The following is a 19,404-nucleotide window of genomic DNA, read 5'->3' as shown; positions in this document are numbered from 1 at the left end:
TTTAAAGATGCTGCTCTGTTGCCCTCTGGCCTCCGTAATTTTAGAAGAAAAGTTCATCATAATTCAGATCACTGTTCATCTCTATGAAGTGTGTTAATTTTCCTTTGGCTGTTTCCAAGGTACTTCCTTTCTTTTCAGCAAATTGACTGCAATGCGAGCGGGCTTGGTTTTCTTCATTATCCTGTTTTGGCTCGAACTCTTAAATTTGTGAATTCATGTCTATCACCACATTTAGGACCTTTTTAGCCATTCTTTCTTTCTTTTTTTTTTTTTTCCTTTCGTGAGACAGCATCTAGCTCTGTCACCCAGGCTGGAGTGTGGTTGTGCAATCAGAGCTTACTGTAATCTCCAAGTCCTGGGCTCAAGTGATTCTCCCACCTCAGCCTCCTGAGTAACTGGGACTGAAGGTGTGCACCCCCACACCAAGCTACTTTTTTTTTTAAAGAGACAGGGTCTTGCTATGTTGCCCAGGCTGGCCTCCCACCTTGGCCTCCCAAAGCTCTGGGATTGTAGGCATGAGCCACAGTACCTGGCCTAGTTCTTAAAATTTTTTTTCCTGCTTTATTCTCTCTCTTCTCTCTTTCTAGTACTTCAATTGCATATACTAATATTGTCCCACAGATCTCTAAGAATCTGTCTTTTTTTAACTTTTTTCCTCTCTAGTCTTCAGATCAGGTTGTTCTATTGATCCTGTCCTTAGGGTCACTGGTTCCTTACTCTGTCATCTTTTCAGCTGTTAAGCTCACTAATGTGGCTTGGCTCTGTGTCCTCACCCAAATCTCCTATCAAATTTTAATACCCACGTGTGGAGGGAGGGACCTGCTGGGAGGTGACTGGATCGTGGGGGCAGATGCTGTTCTGATAGTGAGGATTTCTCATGAGAGCTGATGGTTTTAAAGTGTGGCCCTTCCTTACTCTGTCTCTCTCACCTGTGCCATGGAAGACGTGTCTTGCTTCTCCTTTGCCTTCTGCCATGATTGTAAGTTTCCTAAGGCCTCCTCAGCCATGCCGAATTGTGAGTCAATTAAACCTCTTTCCTTTATAAATTACCCAGTGTCAGGTAGTATCTTTATAGCAGTGTGAAAACAGACTAATACATTCTCTCAGTGAATGTTTTAGTTCAAATATTGTATTTTTCAGCTGTAAGATTTCCAGTGGATTTTAAAATATATTTTCTACATCTTTCCTGACTTTTCCTCTCCTTTCATAAATTGCAGGCATTTTTCCTTTACCTCATTGAGCACGGTTTTAATGGCTGCTTTGAAATCCTTGTCTAATAATCCAGCATCTGGGTCATCTCTGGGTTGGCCTCTGCTGATTGTCTTTCCCTGGAGAATAGATCCTATGTTTCTGATTCTTGATGTGTCACGTAATTCCGGACATTGTAAATATTCTGTTGGGGAGACTGGATTCTGTAATAGACTCACAGTGTTACTCTGATGTGCACGTAACATGGTTAGACTCAAACCAGAAGCTCTGTCACCCACAGTGCGTTCAGTTTAATTCTCTGAGTCCTCCCCATGCATGCACAGTTCAGGGTCAGCCAGAAACTTGGGCAGAGTTTACACACACACGACGGGGCTTCTTCCACAGCTGCCCCCTTCTGGGAATCTACTTTCACTTTCCAGGGGTGTGGCCACCCCATCCTCTGTCTCTTCTTTCTTCAGGCTAGAAAGATGCCCATTTTCTTATTGTTTTTATATTTTATTTATGTTTTTAAATAAAATCGAGCTCCATTGCTGAGACTGAATTGCAGTGGTGCGATCACGGCTACTTGCAGCCTTGACCTCCCCAGGCTCAGGTGATCCTTGCACCTCAGCCTCCTGAGTAGCTGGGTCTACAGGTGTGCGCTAGCACGCTCTGCTAATGTTTGTAGTTTGTTTTGTAGAAATGGGAGTTTTGTCCTATTGCACAGGCCGGTCTTGAACTCTTGGGCTCAAGTGATCCGCCTGTCTTGGCCTCCCAAAGTGCTGGGATCACAGGTGTGAGCCTCCACACCAGCCAGATGCCCCTCTCTTTTCCTTTTTTTTTTTTTTTTTTTTTTTTTTTGAGACAGAGTCTTGTTCTGTGTTGCCAGGCTGGAGTGCAGTGGCATGATCTTGGCTCACCGCAACCTCCACCTCCTGGGTTCAAGCGATTCTCCTGCCTCAGCCTCCCGAGTAGCTGGGACCACAGGTGCATGCCACCATGCCCAGCTAATTTTTGCATTTTTAGTAGAGATGGGGTTTCACCATGTTGGCCAGGATATTCTCGATCTCCTGACCTTGTTATCCACCCGCCTCACCCCCGCAAAGTGCTGGGATTACAGGCGTGAGCCACCATGCCCAGCCCCTTTCCTTTCCTTTCTTTTTCTTTTTCTTTTTTTTTTGTTTTGTTTTGTTTTGTTTACAAAGCCACCTGCTGTCAAAAGGATGCCTGTTTTCTGTTGGAGCTCAGCCACTTCCTGCTGGCAGCGGCCCTGAGGACGGAGCACAGCGGGAACTCGCCCCTGCTGGCCCCTCCTGCTGGCCCCGCATGCAAGCGTTAGTTGCCCCCACAATAAGCCTGACTTGTCTCGGCTGCTGGGGCTTTCAGGAAACTGTCCTTATATTTTGTCCAGAGTTTGTGGGTTTTATCTGAGAAGGGCCACCTCTGCCGCACCAGGAGAACAGCCTTGACTCATTCATTCCCTTTTCCTTCTTCTTTCTCCCCCTTTTTTTTTTTTTTTTTGGTTTTTCTTCACCAGGGCCTTTCCTTCATTTCTCTTTGCTCCCTGCTTTCCCGTCTTCTCACTTTCATTACTGCACCCAGACAGGTGCTGTTATCAGTGCCTCCAGCAAAGCAGGGGCGATACTCCCTGAGCCAGCCTCTCCGTCCTCCGAACCCAGGAATGAGCCATTTACAGGGTTTTCCCCCAAGAGATGCATCTGGAGCCATGACCAATGAGTGCCTCTTCTTGGCAGTGTGAGGTCGTGAGCTCCCTGAAGGCCTTGCACAAATTTGTCGACAGCTGCCAGCTGACCACAGACCTCGACGGCTCCTTTCCCTACAGCCATGGTGACTGGATCTGCTTCCGTCAGGTGGGTTCAGCCCGCAGCTGCTGCACATGCCACGGTCTCTGGGTACTTTCTCTCATGTGGACGTTTTTACTCAAATTTGAAAAGACATCACCATCCCTGATCTCATGCTTATTACAGTCACCATTCAGGTCTTGGTGTCTCCACAACCACACCGTGGTGCATCTGAGATGCCAAGCCTGGGTGGGAAGGGCACTGCTGCCCTAGAAGTGTCTGTAGGTCTCAGGGACCTTCACACATGGAAGCTTCCCAACCCGAGATGGGTTTAAATGCAGGAACTGGAACTCACAGCTGCTTGCTTTAGCATCTGACAGATCGGGTCCTTATAATCTCCTCCCTCTCAACTCACGCCAGAGGCTGGAACACTTCGCTGGAAACTGCGAAGAAGCCATCACTTTTCTACAGAATTCATTCTGCTCCCTGAACACCCACAGAACCCCAAGTACAGCCCAGGTAAGTCCCCACACTGGCAGGTAAGTTCACTTCGTGTGACAGGTAGGTGGGGACAGAAAGGTTTAGCCAAACATGAAAATAAATATTTGGTTCACCGTCATCTGTAGCAGAGATTTTCAAATCCTTTTTCATTATCCTGTTTAGGCTTGAACTCTTAAATTCCCTCTCAATTCACAAAAGGCCATTTCCTCCCCTTTGTCACCAAAAACGTTCCACCGTACCCAGAAGGAAAACCGTGTCACTGCACTTGACGATGTGCAGCGGCCTGAGCAGCAGCGGCTGCCAGGAATGAGTCACTCCAACAAGACAGAGGCGGGCTGACCACAGGGCTCTTGACAGCCCAGCCGCCAGGCCGAGGGTCGCAGGGTCTGTGGCTGAGGCCTGCATGTCTGTCCCTGGTCTAAATGGCAGGTTCACCTCCTACAATTGAGCTTTGAGCCCCCTTCTTCTCCCTCCCAGGGGTCTTACCCTGGGGCTCACCCTCCCTGGGACAGTCTGGACCATCAGCTTCAGGAGTGGGCACGGTCGTGCCACCAGCTTGATTTACGGAAACAGGAACGTGGGTCACGCTCCACATTCCTGCCACTGTTGCACTTGGGAGGACCTGCCCCTTGGAGGAGGGGGTTAAAGGCGTATTCCGCCCCACCTCATGCAGGAAGTCACCGAGTTAATTGACCAGCACGAGACAATGATGAAGCTTGTTCTGGAAAACCCACTGCTTGTGTCCCTCAGGCTGGAGGGGGGCACCGTCCTGGCACGGCTGAGGAGAGAAGAACTCGGCACAGAAGATGGCCGGTGAGTGCTCACGGGGGCCATGCTGGGCCCTGGCCCATCAAGGCGGCTGCTCAGGGGAGTCTGCAGCCAGGAGGCGTAGCGCTCTGCTCCAAGGAGAGCCCTGTCTGTGCTGGGCCCAGACCTCCGTTCTGACAGCCACGCTTTGCCTGGGTCCGAGCTTTTCTACATTTACAGGCTCCAAAGATCAAGGAGCCGGCTTCTGGGGACGCTCGGTGGGAGGTGGCCAGAGTGCGCCAGAATGAGCTCGTTCTTGACCCGTGCTGCCTGGGTAGCTGTGCCCACCTCCAGCAGTCCCCGTGTATCTCAGCTGCACGCAGCCAGTCCAGCCTAGGCTATGGGTCCTCTCTAGACGCCTGCATCCCAGGCCGGCCAGGATGTTGGCAGAACGTGTGCAGCACGTCTGTGTCCCGCCTGGGCTGTGGGCCTCCTCCTGGGGCTCCCGTTGCCTTCTGACATGAGGGAACGGAAAGAGCAGGGTTTTTACCTGGGGTTGTCACCAAGAGCAGATTCCTCCAGGGGCCGCCTGGGAGCCTGAGGACTGCCTCCTCTTCCTCAGGGACACCCTGGAGGCTGCCACCAGCCTGTACGACCGAGTGGATGAGGAGGTGCACAGGCTGGTCCTTGCCTCGAACGGTCGTCTCCGGCAGCTGGAGCGCCTCCGGGAGCTGGCATCGCTCCAGGACGGGAATGACCAGGTCAGAGCTGCAGGAAGAAGGCGGCCTGGTCAGCGTCCCCTCCAGGCCAGGCTGGCCAAGGCGACCCTCCCACCTTCACACTGCGTCTTTAGGGCCTTGACCTGATTTCCATCTGGAACGAAATTACGTCAGGATAGGGCATGCCTTGCTGCTTGTGTAAAAAGAAATAAATTTTATTTTTTACCTGAGAGATACTGGATCAGTGGAGAAAAAAATTTGTTTAATCCAGAGGAGGCCAAGGAGAAAAATAATTTCACACTGTGTCTTCTGATGTGACCGGTGCGAATGGCTGGGTGTATCATCTTCCGGATGCTTTCTCCACGTGCGTGTGCACACGGTGGCCGAGGAGCCGAGGTGAAACTGCACAGGTAGAGAGGGTCTGGGCTGAGGCTGAGGACGGCAGCCGGGAAACAACCTCCAGGTGACCTCAGGAAGTGGCTCTGGAGGCCACGGAGAGGCTCGAGGTTTTAAAGAAAAGAGGACGAGTCAGGAGGGGTGACGACAGAGGTGGCTTTTCATGATTCTCTGGGTCACAGAAATGGCATTGGTGGGTTGACCACGTGCTGCTGGATGACAGGGTGTGAGTTGTGGTGGCCAGTGTGCAGCGTGGCTGGGGTTACTGATGGCCCTTGGTGGACACACTACAGAATCTGCGGTCCATATAGCAGCGGCTCTGAAATGATTGCTTAGCTCGGGGGTGCCAGCAAAATGATTACTTAACTCGGGGGGTGCCAGCAAAATGATTGCTTAGCTCGGGGGTGCCAGCAAAATGATTACTTAACTCGGGGGGTGCCAGCAAAATGATTGCTTAGCTCGGGGGTGCCAGCAAAATGATTACTTAACTCGGGGGGTGCCAGCAAAATGATTGCTTAGCTCGGGGGTGCCAGCAAAATGATTACTTAACTCGGGGGGTGCCAGCAAAATGATTGCTTAGCTCGGGGGCACGGACAGCGCTGCTGCCTCACTCTGGTGCTCTTCTGGGCCTGACAGTTTAAGGGGCGCACGCTCGGATAAAACATTTCTCTGTTTTGTTGCATATAAACTCTTCAAAACTTGCACATTTTTATATAAATCATTATTTTATCAACAACTGTTACTGCAATGAATGTGCGGGTGAAAGCCGGTAGCATGGAGAGGCGTGCAGCGGGGCTGGAGGCATCCCCAGCCCTCCCGTCTGCTGACAAGCTCCCCTGGCCTTCAGATCCATGCGCTGGCCCTCACGGGAGCCTCCAGACAAGGACGTGCGGCAGGGACGTGAGGCGGCGTGCTCGCTCCCGGCCTCCCCACTACTGACCCCAGCTCCCAGGCGTTGGCCAGGGCCCAGCTGGTCCAAGCCCTGGGGTGGGAGCAGGAACCCCACACCAGGCAAGTGGAGTCAGGCAGAGCTGCAGCCACCAGCCAGTCCCGGCTGTCTCTGTGCCCTCTGTCCTGGGGGTCTCCTCCATCTCCCCCTCCTCCCTCTGCCTGTCCTGGGGGTCTCCTCCATCTCCCCCTCCTCCCTCTGCCTGTCCTGGGGGGTCTCCCTCCATCTCCCCCTCCTCCCTCTGCCTGTCCTGGGGGGTCTCCCTCCATCTCCCCCTCCTCCCTCTGCCTGTCCTGGGGGGTCTCCCTCCATCTCCCCCTCCTCCCTCTGCCTGTCCTGGGGGGGTCTCCCTCCATCTCTCCTCCTCCCTCTGCCTGTCCTGGGGGGTCTCCCTCCATCTCTCCTCCTCCCTCTGCCTGTCCTGGGGGGTCTCCTCCATCTCCCCCTCCTCCCTCTGCCTGTCCTGGGGGGTCTCCCTCCATCTCCCCCTCCTCCCTCTGCCCATACTGGGGGTCTCCCTCCATCTCCCCCTCCTCCCTCTGCCTGTCCTGGGGGGTCTCCCTCCATCTTCCCCTCCTCCCTCTGCCCATACTGGGGGTCTTCCCCCGTCTCCCCCTCTTCCCTCTGCTCGTCCTGGGGGTTCTCCCCCATCTTCCCCTCCTCCTTCTGCCTGTCCTGGGGGGTCTCCTCCATCTCTCCTCCTCCCTCTGCCCATCCTGGGGGTCTCCCCCATCTCCCCTCCTCCCTCTGCCTGTCCTGAGGGTTTCCTTCATCTTCCGCTCCTCCCTCTGCTCGTCCTGGGGGTTCTCCCCCATCTCCCCCTCCTCCCTCTGCCTGTCCTGGGGGGTCTCCTCCATCTCTCCTCCTCCCTCTGCTCTGTCCTGAGGGTCTCCTTCGTCTTCCCCTCCTCATTCTACTCCTTCCTGGGGGGTCTCCCCCATCTCCCCTCCTCCCTCTGCTCTGTCCTGGGGTCTCCTCCATCTCCCTCCCCACTCTGCCCCGTCCTGTGGGGTCTCCTATTTCCTGTACCCACGTCTTCCTCTTTTTTCATTTACTTTGGTGTTTTATGCAGAATAACTTCCAGGACTTCCCAGAGAACGGGATCTTGGGATGAGCATTTTTGAGGCCGTGGTACCTAAAAGTGTGTCTACTCCACCTTCACGGCCAGCAGTCACTTCAGTTTCCCTTCGCCAGCTGGAAGGCCCTGCACCCGAGCTTAGCCTCCGTCCCACTCCCGGCCTTCCGCCTGCGCCCTGCTTCTCGCTGGAAGCTGCAGACTTTCCTGTCGTCCTCGGGGCTCTGGAATCTGAGGGTCGCCCAGGTGCGCTGAGGGCAGGTGCGCTGAGGGCAGGTGCGCTGAGGGCAGGTGTGCTCTTTGCGTCTGCACCGCGCTCCTCTCTTCTGGGAATTCTGTGACACGTCCTTCGTCCTTTGTGGCGCTTGCGTTTCCCACGGCTCCACACTTCAATCTGGTCCTGGAGTTTTCTGTCCTGTCGCCTCAGTTCTCCCCACCGCCAGCTGTGTGCTGTCCTTGTAAGGCAGACGTTCTCGGCTTTACCCTCTAACTCTATTATTTTTTGTTTCTGCTCTTGCTTTTTAACTCCACGGGCTTGTTTGTTTTCTGAACGATCCCCTCTCTGTGCTAATCGTGACGAGTGCACGGCCTGTGGCTTCTGCGGTGTGTTCTGGTACCAGAGGCTTTCCTGGCCCCCCTGGTTAGGAGGCCTGTGGCCCACGCGTCTGTAGCATTTTCTCCCTGGTGATCTGATTCTTTTCCTCTAATCCCGGCCTGAAGCGGGTGCCTGGCCACAGCTCAGTGTTCACCTGCTGCACTGCCTGGATCACCCCAACCCGGGAACAGACCCCGGGCCCTGTGGAGCAGGCGCCCCGGCTCCTTCCCTCCCACACTCCCTCACGCCGTCCCGTGGAGTCTTGGGACTTCACCTCTGCTCTCCTCAGGCCCTGCCAGTCCCGCCTCCTTCCTGGCTCCAGGTTTGTGCCCTGGCTGCTCTCTGCCCACTGTGCTGAGGGTCACACACCTTGGAAGATGCTGGCAGGGCTTTGGTGGTGTCTCAAGAGGACACATATCTCGCTCTGCCGTCTTCACACAGAGACTCTACACGTGACCGGATAGGGGTCAAGCTATGTACAGGTGCACGTCTGTCTCTATATATTTAACCTAAGAAGTGCGTGCACACTGTGGGAAAATTAGAAACAAATAGATTTTCACACACGGGATGATGCATGTGGCGGCCTCGGCACCCTGTGCGTGGGCGTGCGCTGCAAGCTGGGTCCCCGAGCCGTGTTCGCACTGATGGTCCTGGGCTCCTCCCTCTCTGCCGTTAGAAGCGTCCCCGTGTTGAACATCTCTGTGTCTCTGCTTCCTTCACAGCCCGTGGGTGTTGACTCTGGATACATTCCTAGGCTCGGATGGCTGGGTCAGGCCATTCGTCTTTGGAGGTTTCCATGCATGGGCCGTGGCACTCCAGCCGCACCTGCCTCCTGCCGGCCACCCCGCGGGGAAATGGAGCCCCTCAGCAGTGTGCCCTCAGATTTTCTATGCTACAGCTGGACATTCTCTTCACACATTTATTATTTTTATTTCTGTAGTGAATCACTTGTTCATGCTTTAGACAGTTTTTCTAGGGTTGATCCTCACTTCTGTCTGTGTTATACGGATCCTTCACGTTCCACTTGTTTTCCCAGTTTTTCATTTGTCCTCTAGCTTTGCTTATCTTTTAAACAACCCTTTCTACTCTAAGGTTATAGAATTATTAGTATATTTCATCATAGAACCTTTACAACTTGAATTTTTGTATCTAAATCTTGAAACCAGTGACAGCCGATTTTCCTGCAAGGTTGGAGGCTGGGCTCTGGCTCTGCGCCACCCCCACTCGGCTCTGCCGATGCCGCACCTGCCCCTCACCTGGCAGCTCCAAGGCTCCGCCCATGCTCCTAAGAATCAAGGTGCTGTGATTCTCTTCTTGACTCTGGCTCTGTTTAAAGACAGCGTACGCACTGGTCTGTCTCTTCTCTGCTGCATGTCTGGGGTCATTGGGTACCTTTCTGATGGTTATGGATCCGGCCAGCTGTTCTCTTCTCCACAACAGGCCTCTCATCTCTGGGCATCTGACCCCCAGTCGCCCCTGGTGTTGCTGTTTAATGACAACATGAAGGGCTTACCTCTGACATTTCCACTGAGTCCAGCGGTAAACGCCTCCAAAATAAGAACCTTGGTCTTGTCACCAGGGTGCGTAGCCACAGGCGCTCTGCCCAGCAGGGCTCAGCCAAGGGCTCCCCCGTCTTTCCCAGGCAGCCTCAAGGGGCCAAGCAGCCACTTGCCTGAAGAATATTTCTGGAATATGTTTACCATATTAACCAGTTTCAAAGTGGAAAGTCCTGGGTCTATTGTTCAATGATTTTAATGTCCATTTCCAAACAATGAAAATAGCCTGGAGCTTGAGCCTCAGAGGACTGTGACCACCTCTCATCAGTCGTGCCCATTCACAGGGGTTACGCAGCCAGGCCGTCAGCCCTGTGCAGCGTGTACTCAGGACAGGACCAAGACACATCCCTCCCTGGGTCCTGCTAAATCCTAGAGTGTGACTCCTTCATGTGTTTAAATATAAATGTTCTTCCCCTGTGTAGATCAAATCACGGTTTGGAAAAGAACTAGAGAAATTCCTCGGTCCTTTGGTGCCTGCTCTTGAGAACGGGAGGCAGCGGCAGGCAGCACTGTGGGCCGTCCCAGCCTTGGTGTTGGTGGCTACACGCAGACCCAGCCCCGCCTGGAGACACGAACGTGGAAGCGCCAGGCTTGTACTGATAATGTGTTCCTTGGCTGCAGCAATCCTGCCAGAAAGGACTGCAGCTGGTGAAGGAGAACCCGCATCATACAGAGGAAATGGTCCAGGATTTCAGAAGGGGCCTGAGCGCCGTGGTCAGCCAGGCTGAGTACAGGGAGGGAGAGCTGGCCAGGTGGACCCGCCCATCCGAGTTGTGCGAGACGGTAAGAGACCCACTGGGTGTGCGTCCCAGGGATCCCGGCTCCTTAGGCTGTGGGCATTTCCGCCTCCCCACACAAGTTGGAGAGGGTGGGCCAGGCTCTGGGACAGAGGCCGGGCGCCTGCGATGGAGCCCCTGGCCACTGCACCCACAGCTCTCTGGAGAAGGCTCTGAGTTGACCTGTGAAGCATTCGATATTGTACCAAACAGACCAGCCAAATTCACACACACATTTCTCTGTGTGTTTAGTGGCTCAGTTACAAAATTCCACTGACTGCCCAAAACCCCAAACAAGGGCTGCAGCAGATTGCAGGCCTGCAAGCTCCCCCGCGCCCGGGACCGCACGCCATTAGGAGCTCACCTGTCAAGACAGCATTTGAGGGGGTCATGGGGTGACCAGAGCAGGGTAGAGCCGTCTGCCGCGTCATGCCTCTCTCAGCTCACAGGACGTGGCACCTACACGGTGTCTTCATGTGGTCCTAGGACATCCCCCATGGTGCCCTCTGGCGTGGAGAACAGACCCCGTGGGGTCAGATACAGCCCACCTGCCCTTCGGTTGAACCCGGCCACAGCCCCACTGGCTGGCGGGGCTGCCTCTCCCTCAGCCGTCTGGTCCCCTGTCCCTGACTAGGCTGACCTGGGAACAGCAGTGCCTGAGCTGGCTCTGGGGCGGCCCCTCCTCCCCTGCACTGAGCAGAGCCGTCCTTGTCCCACAGGCAAGCAGCTGGATGGGGCCCCCGGACCCAGAGGCTTATCCCTCCTCACCCGTGGCTGAGTGTTTGAGGAGCTGTCACCAGGAGGCTGCCTCGGTGGCTGCAGAGGCCTTCCCCGGGGCAGGTGTGGCAGCGCTGAAGCCTCAAACCCTGGGGAGACCGTGGGCATCGCAGCAAGACCTGGGGCTGCAGTGCCCTCAGACCCGGCTCCAGCTGGAAGATGCCCTTTCTGAGGCCGCCCCAGGCCCCAGCTTACCACCCCTTGTCCAGAGCCCCCCAAAGCATGAGTGTGCTCAGGAGGCCATGAGGAGGCCCCATAAGCCACCCTCAGTTCCCAGCACGGACACTGAGGATGGTGCCTGGGAACCTGGCCTCCCTGGACGAGCACTTCTGTGTGGACAGGACGGGGAGCCCCTGGGCCCAGGGCTGTGTGCTCCGTGGGACCCAGTGTCCCCCCTCGGGGGCCTTTCAGGGACAGCGGCCACCACGGCCCACCCGGAGGACAGCTCTGCCTGCTCCTCTGAGCCCACCCAGACCCTGGCCAGCCGCCCCAGGAAACATCCCCAGAAGAAAATGGTAAAGAAAATGCGAAGTTTCGAGATACCTCAGCCCGACAGTGGCCCCAGGGACTCCTGCCAGCCAGGCCATACCAGTGTCTTCAGCAAGGGCCTGGAGGTAACCAGCACTGTGGTCACAGAGAAGAAGCTCCTGCTGCAGCCGCAGGCCAGGAGCCCCCCGGTCACTTGGAGCCGGAGTCTGTCCTCTCCCTCGGGGCTCCAGCCTGCTGAGGAAGACGGGAAGCGGCAGGTGGGCAGGTAAGGTGGACATCCCCCTCCTCTCGTCCTAGCAGCCCTTGGGTATCTAGAAACCCAAAGCCATTTTGGCATTAAACTCTCTTCTGCAAAGTAGAAAGTAAATCCACAGACATCCCTCTGGGTCCACCTGCCCGGTCCAAGAAGAAACCCAATTTTAAACTAGATATGAGTTACCTGCCCCCATGTTCAGAAGGGACCACTGAAAACTGCCTGGATGGTGTGTGTTAACCCGCACACACTCACTCTGATGGTTAAGTAACCGTGTGACCAACTCTGGTTATTTTCAGCCCACTTACAGAAAATTACAGGCAGCAAATCAACCCCCGATACCAAGAAGAGTTACCTTAAAAATACGTTTTAGAAAGCCTCTAAGTGTTAGGGCACGAGGCGCACCCGCGCGTCCATGGCCTCACTGAAGAGGCCCCTTCTCACTTGTCGAGCCTGCAAAGGACGCGTCCACTCACAGGTAAGGGTGGGCGCGCTCGGCCCCTGCCTAGGCCGGACGCCGTCTGAACCTCCATCTTCCGCCCACGTGGTGTGGCCGTGAGGACCGGAGGTGGAGATGCTTTGTCATTTGGTTGGCTTCTGCGTCTTGGGTCAACAATCTCCAACCTTTTTGGCACCAGGGACAGGTTTCATGGAAGACGATTTTTCCACAGACCGCAGGGGTTGGGGGGATGGTTTTGGGATGAAACTGCTCCACTTCAGCCCATCAGGCTTTACATTCTCATAAGGAGCACGAAACCTAGACGCCTCCCGCGTGCAGCAGCGTCCGGGCTCCTCCGAGACTCCACCGCGGCCGCTGAGCCGACAGGAGGCGGAGTCCGGGCTCCTCCGAGACTCCAGTGCGGCCGCTGAGCCGACAGGGGGCGGAGTCCGGGCTCCTCCGAGACTCCACCGCGGCCGCTGAGCCGACAGGAGGCGGAGTCCGGGCTCCTCCGAGACCCCAGTGCGGCCGCTGAGCCGACAGGGGGCGGAGTCCGGGCTCCTCCGAGACCCCAGTGCGGCCGCTGAGCCGACAGGGGGCGGAGTCCGGGCTCCTCCGAGACCCCAGTGCGGCCGCTGAGCCGACAGGGGGCGGAGTCCGGGCTCCTCCGAGACTCCACCGCGGCCGCTGAGCCGACAGGGGGCGGAGTCCGGGCTCCTCCGAGACTCCACGGCGGCCGCTGAGCCGACAGGGGGCGGAGTCCGGGCTCCTCCGAGACTCCACCGCGGCCGCTGAGCCGACAGGAGGCGGAGTCCGGGCTCCTCCGAGACTCCACCGCGGCCGCTGAGCCGACAGGGGGCGGAGTCCGTGCTCCTCCGAGACTCCACTGCGGCCGCTGAGCCGACGGGGGGCGGAGTCCGGGCTCCTCCGAGACTCCACTGCGGCCGCTGAGCCGACGGGGGGCGGAGTCCGGGCTCCTCCGAGACTCCACCGCGGCTGAGCCGACAGGGGGCGGAGTCCGTGCTCCTCCGAGACTCCAGTGCGGCCGCTGAGCCGACAGGAGGCGGAGTCCGGGCTCCTCCGAGACCCCACCGCGGCCGCTGAGCCGACAGGAGGCGGAGTCCGTGCTCCTCCGAGACCCCACCGCGGCCGCTGAGCCGACAGGGGGCGGAGTCCGTGCTCCTCCGAGACCCCACCGCGGCCGCTGAGCCGACAGGAGGCGGAGTCCGTGCTCCTCCGAGACTCCACTGCGGCCGCTGAGCCGACAGGAGGCGGAGTCCGTGCTCCGAGACTCCACCGCGGCCGCTGAGCCGACAGGAGGCGGAGCTTAGCTGGTAACTCGCTGCCTGCCGCTCACCTGCTGCTGGGCGGCCTGGTTCCGACAGGCCGCAGACGGGCACCAGTCGGTGGCCCCGGGGGTTGGGGCCTCTGCCTTAAGCTCCATAGAAGGGGTTTCCTCCTCATGCCCTGATCGCAGGTTTAATCTGAACGGAGAAGGCCACAGAACACTCTTCTGAAACACACCTTTAGGTGCCAAACCTCAGTCTTTACCTTGTTAAGGTAAAACTCCAGGTAGAACATGAAGTTCTGGTTTTTACCATCGGTGTGAGTGATCCAGGGATATCTGCCGGCTGGGCCTGAGTACAGGCTGGCCCTTCCGAATCGGTAAGAGGAACGCCGAGCGCTGTCCCTGAGTCTCAGCAGGTGGCTGCCCTGACGCTTCTGTCTCCACTGAGCCCATGTTTCAGGTTTGGGAGGCAGCAGAACACAGGAGGGGGACCCCCGCCCACCCCTGTGTGATTTCCAGCTGTTGCTGCCTAGTGAGTACATTGTCCATTTGGTCAAGACCAAATCAAGACCATCCTCGTTCTGATTTTGTTTCTGGATATTTACTGAGGAGGCTTTTGTGTGGGTCACGACATCGGGCCTCGGCCTTCCCGCCCGTGCTGTGAGGGCCAGTTCCTGACCAGCCGGGAGGTGCTGTGTTCTCAGCAACAGTGAGAATCTGTCAGATCTGTGATGCAGGAGTGAAGGGGACAAGTTCTGCAGCTCTGCTGTGAATGGAATGTGCGTTCAGCAGCACGTCTGCCCACAGCTGTGCTTCCCATCATTAGCTGCTTTTAACTTTTTCCAACTTAAAAAACAAGTCAATACAAATAATGGTAGAAAAATAATCTTCCAACTCCCATTGGTATCATTAGGATCGAGTTATTTAAGAAGGTTGGGGGTAAGATGCTATCGAGTAGAGCAGAAAAGCCGTGTACCTCACTATTTATTAGGGAAGGGCCCCCGGGTCACCAGTGGCCCTTTGCAAGTGCAGTTGATGGGTGGTCAGAGCTGCAGAGCTGTGGGACATGCCAGACCCCACCCCAGCAGAACCCAGAGAACCTTCTCCCGGGGAGTCCCACAGCCCAGGCCAGGCTTTGGCATTCACGCTGCCGGAGTGTGGGCCCTGCCCTCCAGGCTCAGTTGCCGAGAGCGACCAGGTGGCCACGCTCCAGCCAGCTCATGAAACCGAGCCACCAGCCTAAGCGCCCTGCATTTGTTTACAGTGAATGTAAAAGTGTTTTTGGATGCTTAGCATGTTTTTAGTGGTAAAAAAAAAGAAAAATACACAAAAGAATAGCACCTGATTTGGGAAGCCCGGTTTGGGCCTCTGTGATTGCACCACCGCAGTTTTGCATGCGAGGACCCCCCCGGCCAAGCTGACCACACCGGCCAGCCCACCTCTCCACTCTCTCGGGGCAACACGAGTGGGTCCTCCGGGTCCTGCCCAGCCCTAAGGATACAGAGGTGGTGAGACTCCGGGCAGCCGCGGAGAAGCCCACGTCTCCCGCAAACGTGTGTTGTCAGGACGGGTTCTTCGAAGACTCAGCAGTGCATTGGAGGCCTGCCCCTCACGGGAGCCCCTACAAAGCCTGCTCGGCGGCCCCTCCGCAGGACTCTCGTTCAAGGCAGGGAGACCCCAGCCGAGGGTGGGGCAGGGGGTTCCATGGACGGCCGTCCCTGGGGCCTAGCCTGCTGTTGTCCACCTCTGGGCCGTCCTGCGCCCCCAGCCTTGCTCTCCGGCCGCTGCAGCCCCCGAGTCCCCCTGAAGCTGCTGTGTAAGGTGCTGAGCCCCTTGGGTCAGGAGTGACTGCCGTGGAAGCCGACTCAGGAAAATCTCCTGGTCCGTCAGCAGTGGGCGTGGATCCGAAAGCTGTTTTCTCACGAAATTTCCACCACAGCCTTCCTTGCAGAAGCGCTGCTGCTGGAAGTGTTTGAGTCGTGTTACCGCTAGAATCAAACCGGCTGGAACGAGAAACGTTACGTTCAGAGTTTCCGTTAGGGAGCCTGGGAATCTCTGTCTTGGTTTCCAAGGGGATCTTTCCTCTGAAACATATGGAAATGTTTCACGTGACAAGCTTCTTTTTGAAATATTGTCCTTATCTTTTCAAGTTACTGTGTATCAGGGGAGCGGCTCCAGGTAACAGGGAGAGAATGAGCCGGGTGCAGGTGAGTCACTCCCTGCTGAGGACGTGCGGTCGGCTGGAAGTTTCTTTTTTTTTTTTTGAGACAGAGTCTCGCTCTGTTGCCAGGCTGGAGTGCAGTGGCTCAGTCTCGCCTCACTGCAACCTCCACCTCCCGGGTTCAAGTGATTCTCCTGCCTCAGCTTCCCAAGTAGCTGGGACTACAGGTGCGTGCCACCTCCCCCAGCTAATTTTTGTATTTTTAGTAGAGATGATGTTTCACCATGTTGGCCAGGCTGTCTCTATCTCTTGACCTCGGGATCCACCCACCTCAGTCTCCCAAAGTGCTGGAATTACAGGCGTGAGCCACCACGTCCGGCCAGAAGTTTCTTTATTGTGAATCCCACATGTGCCCATGTGCCTCCGGTCCACGTGTGACCGTGCTCGTGCCTCTGGGTCTCCATGTGTTTCTGTCTCAGGCATGAATTGCTTTTAATAACGTGTCCGTGGGGGGCCATGTGCCCCCGGGATCTCTGTGTCTTCCAGCAGCCGACTGAGGCACATCATGGCCGAGATGATCGCCACGGAGAGGGAGTACGTCCGGTGCTTAGGATACGTCATCGACAACTATTTTCCGGAAATGGAGAGAATGGACCTGCCCCAGGGCCTTCGGGGGAAGCACCACGTTATTTTCGGCAACTTGGAGAAGCTCCACGACTTCCACCAGCAGCACTTCCTCCGGGAGCTGGAGCGCTGCCGGCACTGCCCCTTGGCTGTGGGCCGCAGTTTCCTGAGACACGTGAGTGCAGGCCGTGGCGTGGACGACGGGTGACGTGGTGGGCGAAGCCGGTGTCAGGGAGGCGGGGCCTACAGCGCCCACGTGTCAGGCAGTTGGAGTAGCTTCAGCCCAGGCCTGGGAGCTGGTCCTGACGGGATGATTAGACCAGCCGACAAACAGACGCCCCGCATGGATAACCTGTGGGTCTCCAGTGCCCGGTGCTTGCAGGTGGTGTGACCAACTGCCTCCCTGCTGCCCCTGGAGGCGGGGGCTCCGCCGACACCATCATACCTGTTCCGCCAGCAGCCTGCTCCTTTACCACTTCTGGCTGATAGGCCGGAAGCAGTTCCCAGAATCACCTTCTGGGGAGGGGCCAGGCCTCACCCCTTCGCAGGCCCCCTGCCCCTGGGTGCCCCGTTACCTGCCAGAGGGACCAGCCTGTCCCGTTCTGAAAATTCCCTGCGAGGCTTTCAGCTGGAAGCACGTTGAATGTACAGACAGTGGTCTCTCCTCGTAAGTCGCTTCTCAATGATGAACGTGGAATCTCTCTGTATGAGAATCTTTAATAAAGTTTTTAATTTACTCTGGAAGGAAACTGACAGGCTTTCAACCAGTGCTGAGAGCTGTGGGCAGATGGGACGTGTGTCCCAGACCATTGAGCACAAATTACCACAACGAAAACAGCCGTGGACAAAAGAAGCTCATGTTCCATCTTTTCAGTGTTCTTTCTTTTTTTTTCCCCTTTGATATGGAGTCTCGCTCTGTCGCCCAGGCTGGAGTGCTGTGGCACAATCACAGCTCACGGCAGCCTCCGCCTCCCGCGTTCAGGTGATTCTCCTGCCTCAGCCTCTTTAGTAACGGGGACTACAGGTGCGTGCCACCGGGCCTGTCTAATTTTTGTATTTTTAGTAGAGATGGGGGTTTCACCATGCTGGCCAGGCTGGTCTTGAACTCCAGACCTTGTGATCTGCCCGCCTCGGCCTCCCAAAGTGCTAGGATTACAGGCGTGAGCCACCATGTCCGGCCTCAGCATTTTCTTAAAAGGTGCTTTTAGACATAAAGTACAGATTCATATTGACCATAATTGTGGCAATTTTAAATGTCTTGACAGCTTTAGCTCTTGGCCATTGACCAAATTGTTCCACTGCCCCCCACGCCCTCCCAGGCCCACTGCCAGCTGTATCCTCTTCCCCCCTCAACCCCCTGGAGTCTGTGTTTTAAAGACAAATTACAGAATTCTCAGCATTGAGGTTGCAGCTGGTAAACTGGTCACCTCTGGGGCCCCCTTGCTGGGGACACTGCGATAGTCTGTAATGAAGGGCTGAGTCTCCCTGTCACCTGGTCATGGTACGAACCGCACCTGGAGGGTCTTGGGACGGGAGCAGGTCCAAGTCTGACCCGGGCTGTAGGAGCCGCCTCCGGGCCTGTCACTCCCAAGTCTGACCCGGGCTGTAGGAGCCTGCCGCCTCCGGGCCTGTCACCCCCAAGTCTGACCCGGGCTGTAGGAACCTGCCGCCTCCGGGCCTGTCACCCCCAAGTCTGACCTGAGCTGTAGGAGCCTGCCGCCTCCGGGCCTGTCACCCCCAAGTCTGACCTGAGCTGTAAGAGACTGCCGTCTCCGGGCCTGTCACCCCCAAGTCTGACCCGGGCTGTAAGAGCCTGCCGTCTCCGGGCCTGTCACTCCCAAGTCTGACCCGGGCTGTAAGAGCCGTCTCCGGGCCTGTCACTCCCAAGTCTGACCCAGGCTGTAAGAGCCGTCTCCGGGCCTGTCACCCCCACAGCCAAGCAGTCGCCTCTGCTTTCCAGGAAGAGCAGTTTGGGATGTATGTGGTCTACAGCAAGAACAAGCCACAGTCGGACGCCCTGCTCAGCAGCCACGGCAACGCCTTCTTCAAGGTCATCCCCTCGGCCCACCCCCCGCAGCTGCCCGGCCCTCAGCCAGGCCGGAGCTGACCCTCTCCCCCTGGCCCTTGCAGGACAAGCAGCGGGAGCTGGGTGACAAGATGGACCTGGCCTCCTACCTGCTGCGGCCCGTGCAGCGCGTGGCCAAGTACGCGCTGCTGCTCCAGGACCTGCTCAAGGAGGCCGGTCGCGGCCCGGCCCAGGGGCAGGAGCTGGGTGAGCTCCGAGCCGCCGAGGTCGTGGTCTGCTTCCAGCTGCGCCACGGCAATGACCTGCTGGCCATGGACGCCATCCGCGGCTGTGACGTAAGTGCCCCAGGTGCTGGCAGCTCAGGCTAGCTGGGGGAATTGGAGGCCGCTGGTGAGAAAGTCTTGGCCCAGCAGCATCATTTTCTTGGTGATGTGCTGGCAGATTTGCCCCGGAGAAGCCCGTCAAAGCCTTCTGAAGGCTGCAGTGGAGGCCACTGGGAGGAGGGTCTTACCTGTCTGGGCAATGTCAGGGAGCAGCAAGGCCTGAGGCCCGTGGAGCCCCGGGGTTTGACAATGGCTGGCAGATGTTGGCTGCAGTTGCACAGGACATGCAAAGCAGGCTCTGAGTGACTGGGAGTCTGCTTACCTGGGCTGCATTGAAAACAGGTGGATGTGGGCGCTGCACCCCAGCCCTCTGTGGGAAGGCACTAGGGTCAAGCCCCGATTCCATGGGTGTTGGGGCCCGAGATGGGCCTGCCTTCTCCAGCCGATGTGAGGCCCCACCCTCCATGCCCTGCTCTGCCACTGGGGTGTTGCCCATCCCAGGCCCGGGGACACGGCAGCCTGCCGGAGTGGAGCCGGCGCCCCCACGCACCAGCCATTTCCCAGCTCACCCATGGCCTTTGGGGCATCTGGGGTTGGGGGCAGCCGGGGCAGCCTTCACTACACTGAGCTGCACAACCCCCACGGCAGGGTCTGGCGAGACCCACACGGCCGGTCGCAGGCAGCAGTGTGTGCGTGAGCGGCCGTGGGCCCGTGTGAATG

The 19,404-nt window shown here is 57.0% G+C and overlaps 1 protein-coding gene and 1 long non-coding RNA gene across 3 annotated transcripts in view; one reads left to right on the top strand and one right to left on the bottom strand.

The window, feature by feature from the left end:
- LOC105464557 (pleckstrin homology and RhoGEF domain containing G4B) overlaps positions 1-19,404 on the top strand; it is a 90,772-nt gene that overhangs the window by 59,920 nt on the left and 11,448 nt on the right. For both annotated transcript variants that reach the window (XM_071099180.1, XM_071099181.1), the window contains 9 exons: positions 2,943-3,059; positions 3,411-3,509; positions 4,165-4,304; positions 4,861-4,999; positions 10,150-10,311; positions 11,024-11,835; positions 16,258-16,510; positions 18,296-18,385; positions 18,466-18,696. In XM_071099180.1, coding sequence (XP_070955281.1) covers positions 2,943-3,059; positions 3,411-3,509; positions 4,165-4,304; positions 4,861-4,999; positions 10,150-10,311; positions 11,024-11,835; positions 16,258-16,510; positions 18,296-18,385; positions 18,466-18,696 — 2,043 coding nt within the window. The remainder of the gene's footprint in view (positions 1-2,942; positions 3,060-3,410; positions 3,510-4,164; positions 4,305-4,860; positions 5,000-10,149; positions 10,312-11,023; positions 11,836-16,257; positions 16,511-18,295; positions 18,386-18,465; positions 18,697-19,404) is intronic.
- On the bottom strand, positions 4,930-11,722 carry LOC139363939 (uncharacterized). The gene is made up of 4 exons (XR_011625207.1): positions 11,625-11,722; positions 10,669-10,810; positions 5,184-5,359; positions 4,930-5,006 (listed from the first exon to the last, which is right to left on the bottom strand). It is a non-coding gene; the product is annotated as an uncharacterized lncRNA (long non-coding RNA).

Source organism: Macaca nemestrina, chromosome 6 (assembly GCF_043159975.1).
Source record: "Macaca nemestrina isolate mMacNem1 chromosome 6, mMacNem.hap1, whole genome shotgun sequence".
Lineage (NCBI taxonomy): Eukaryota > Metazoa > Chordata > Mammalia > Primates > Cercopithecidae > Macaca > Macaca nemestrina.
The sequence above is the reverse complement of the archived record's forward strand: the minus strand, read 5'-3'. Positions and strand labels throughout refer to the sequence as shown.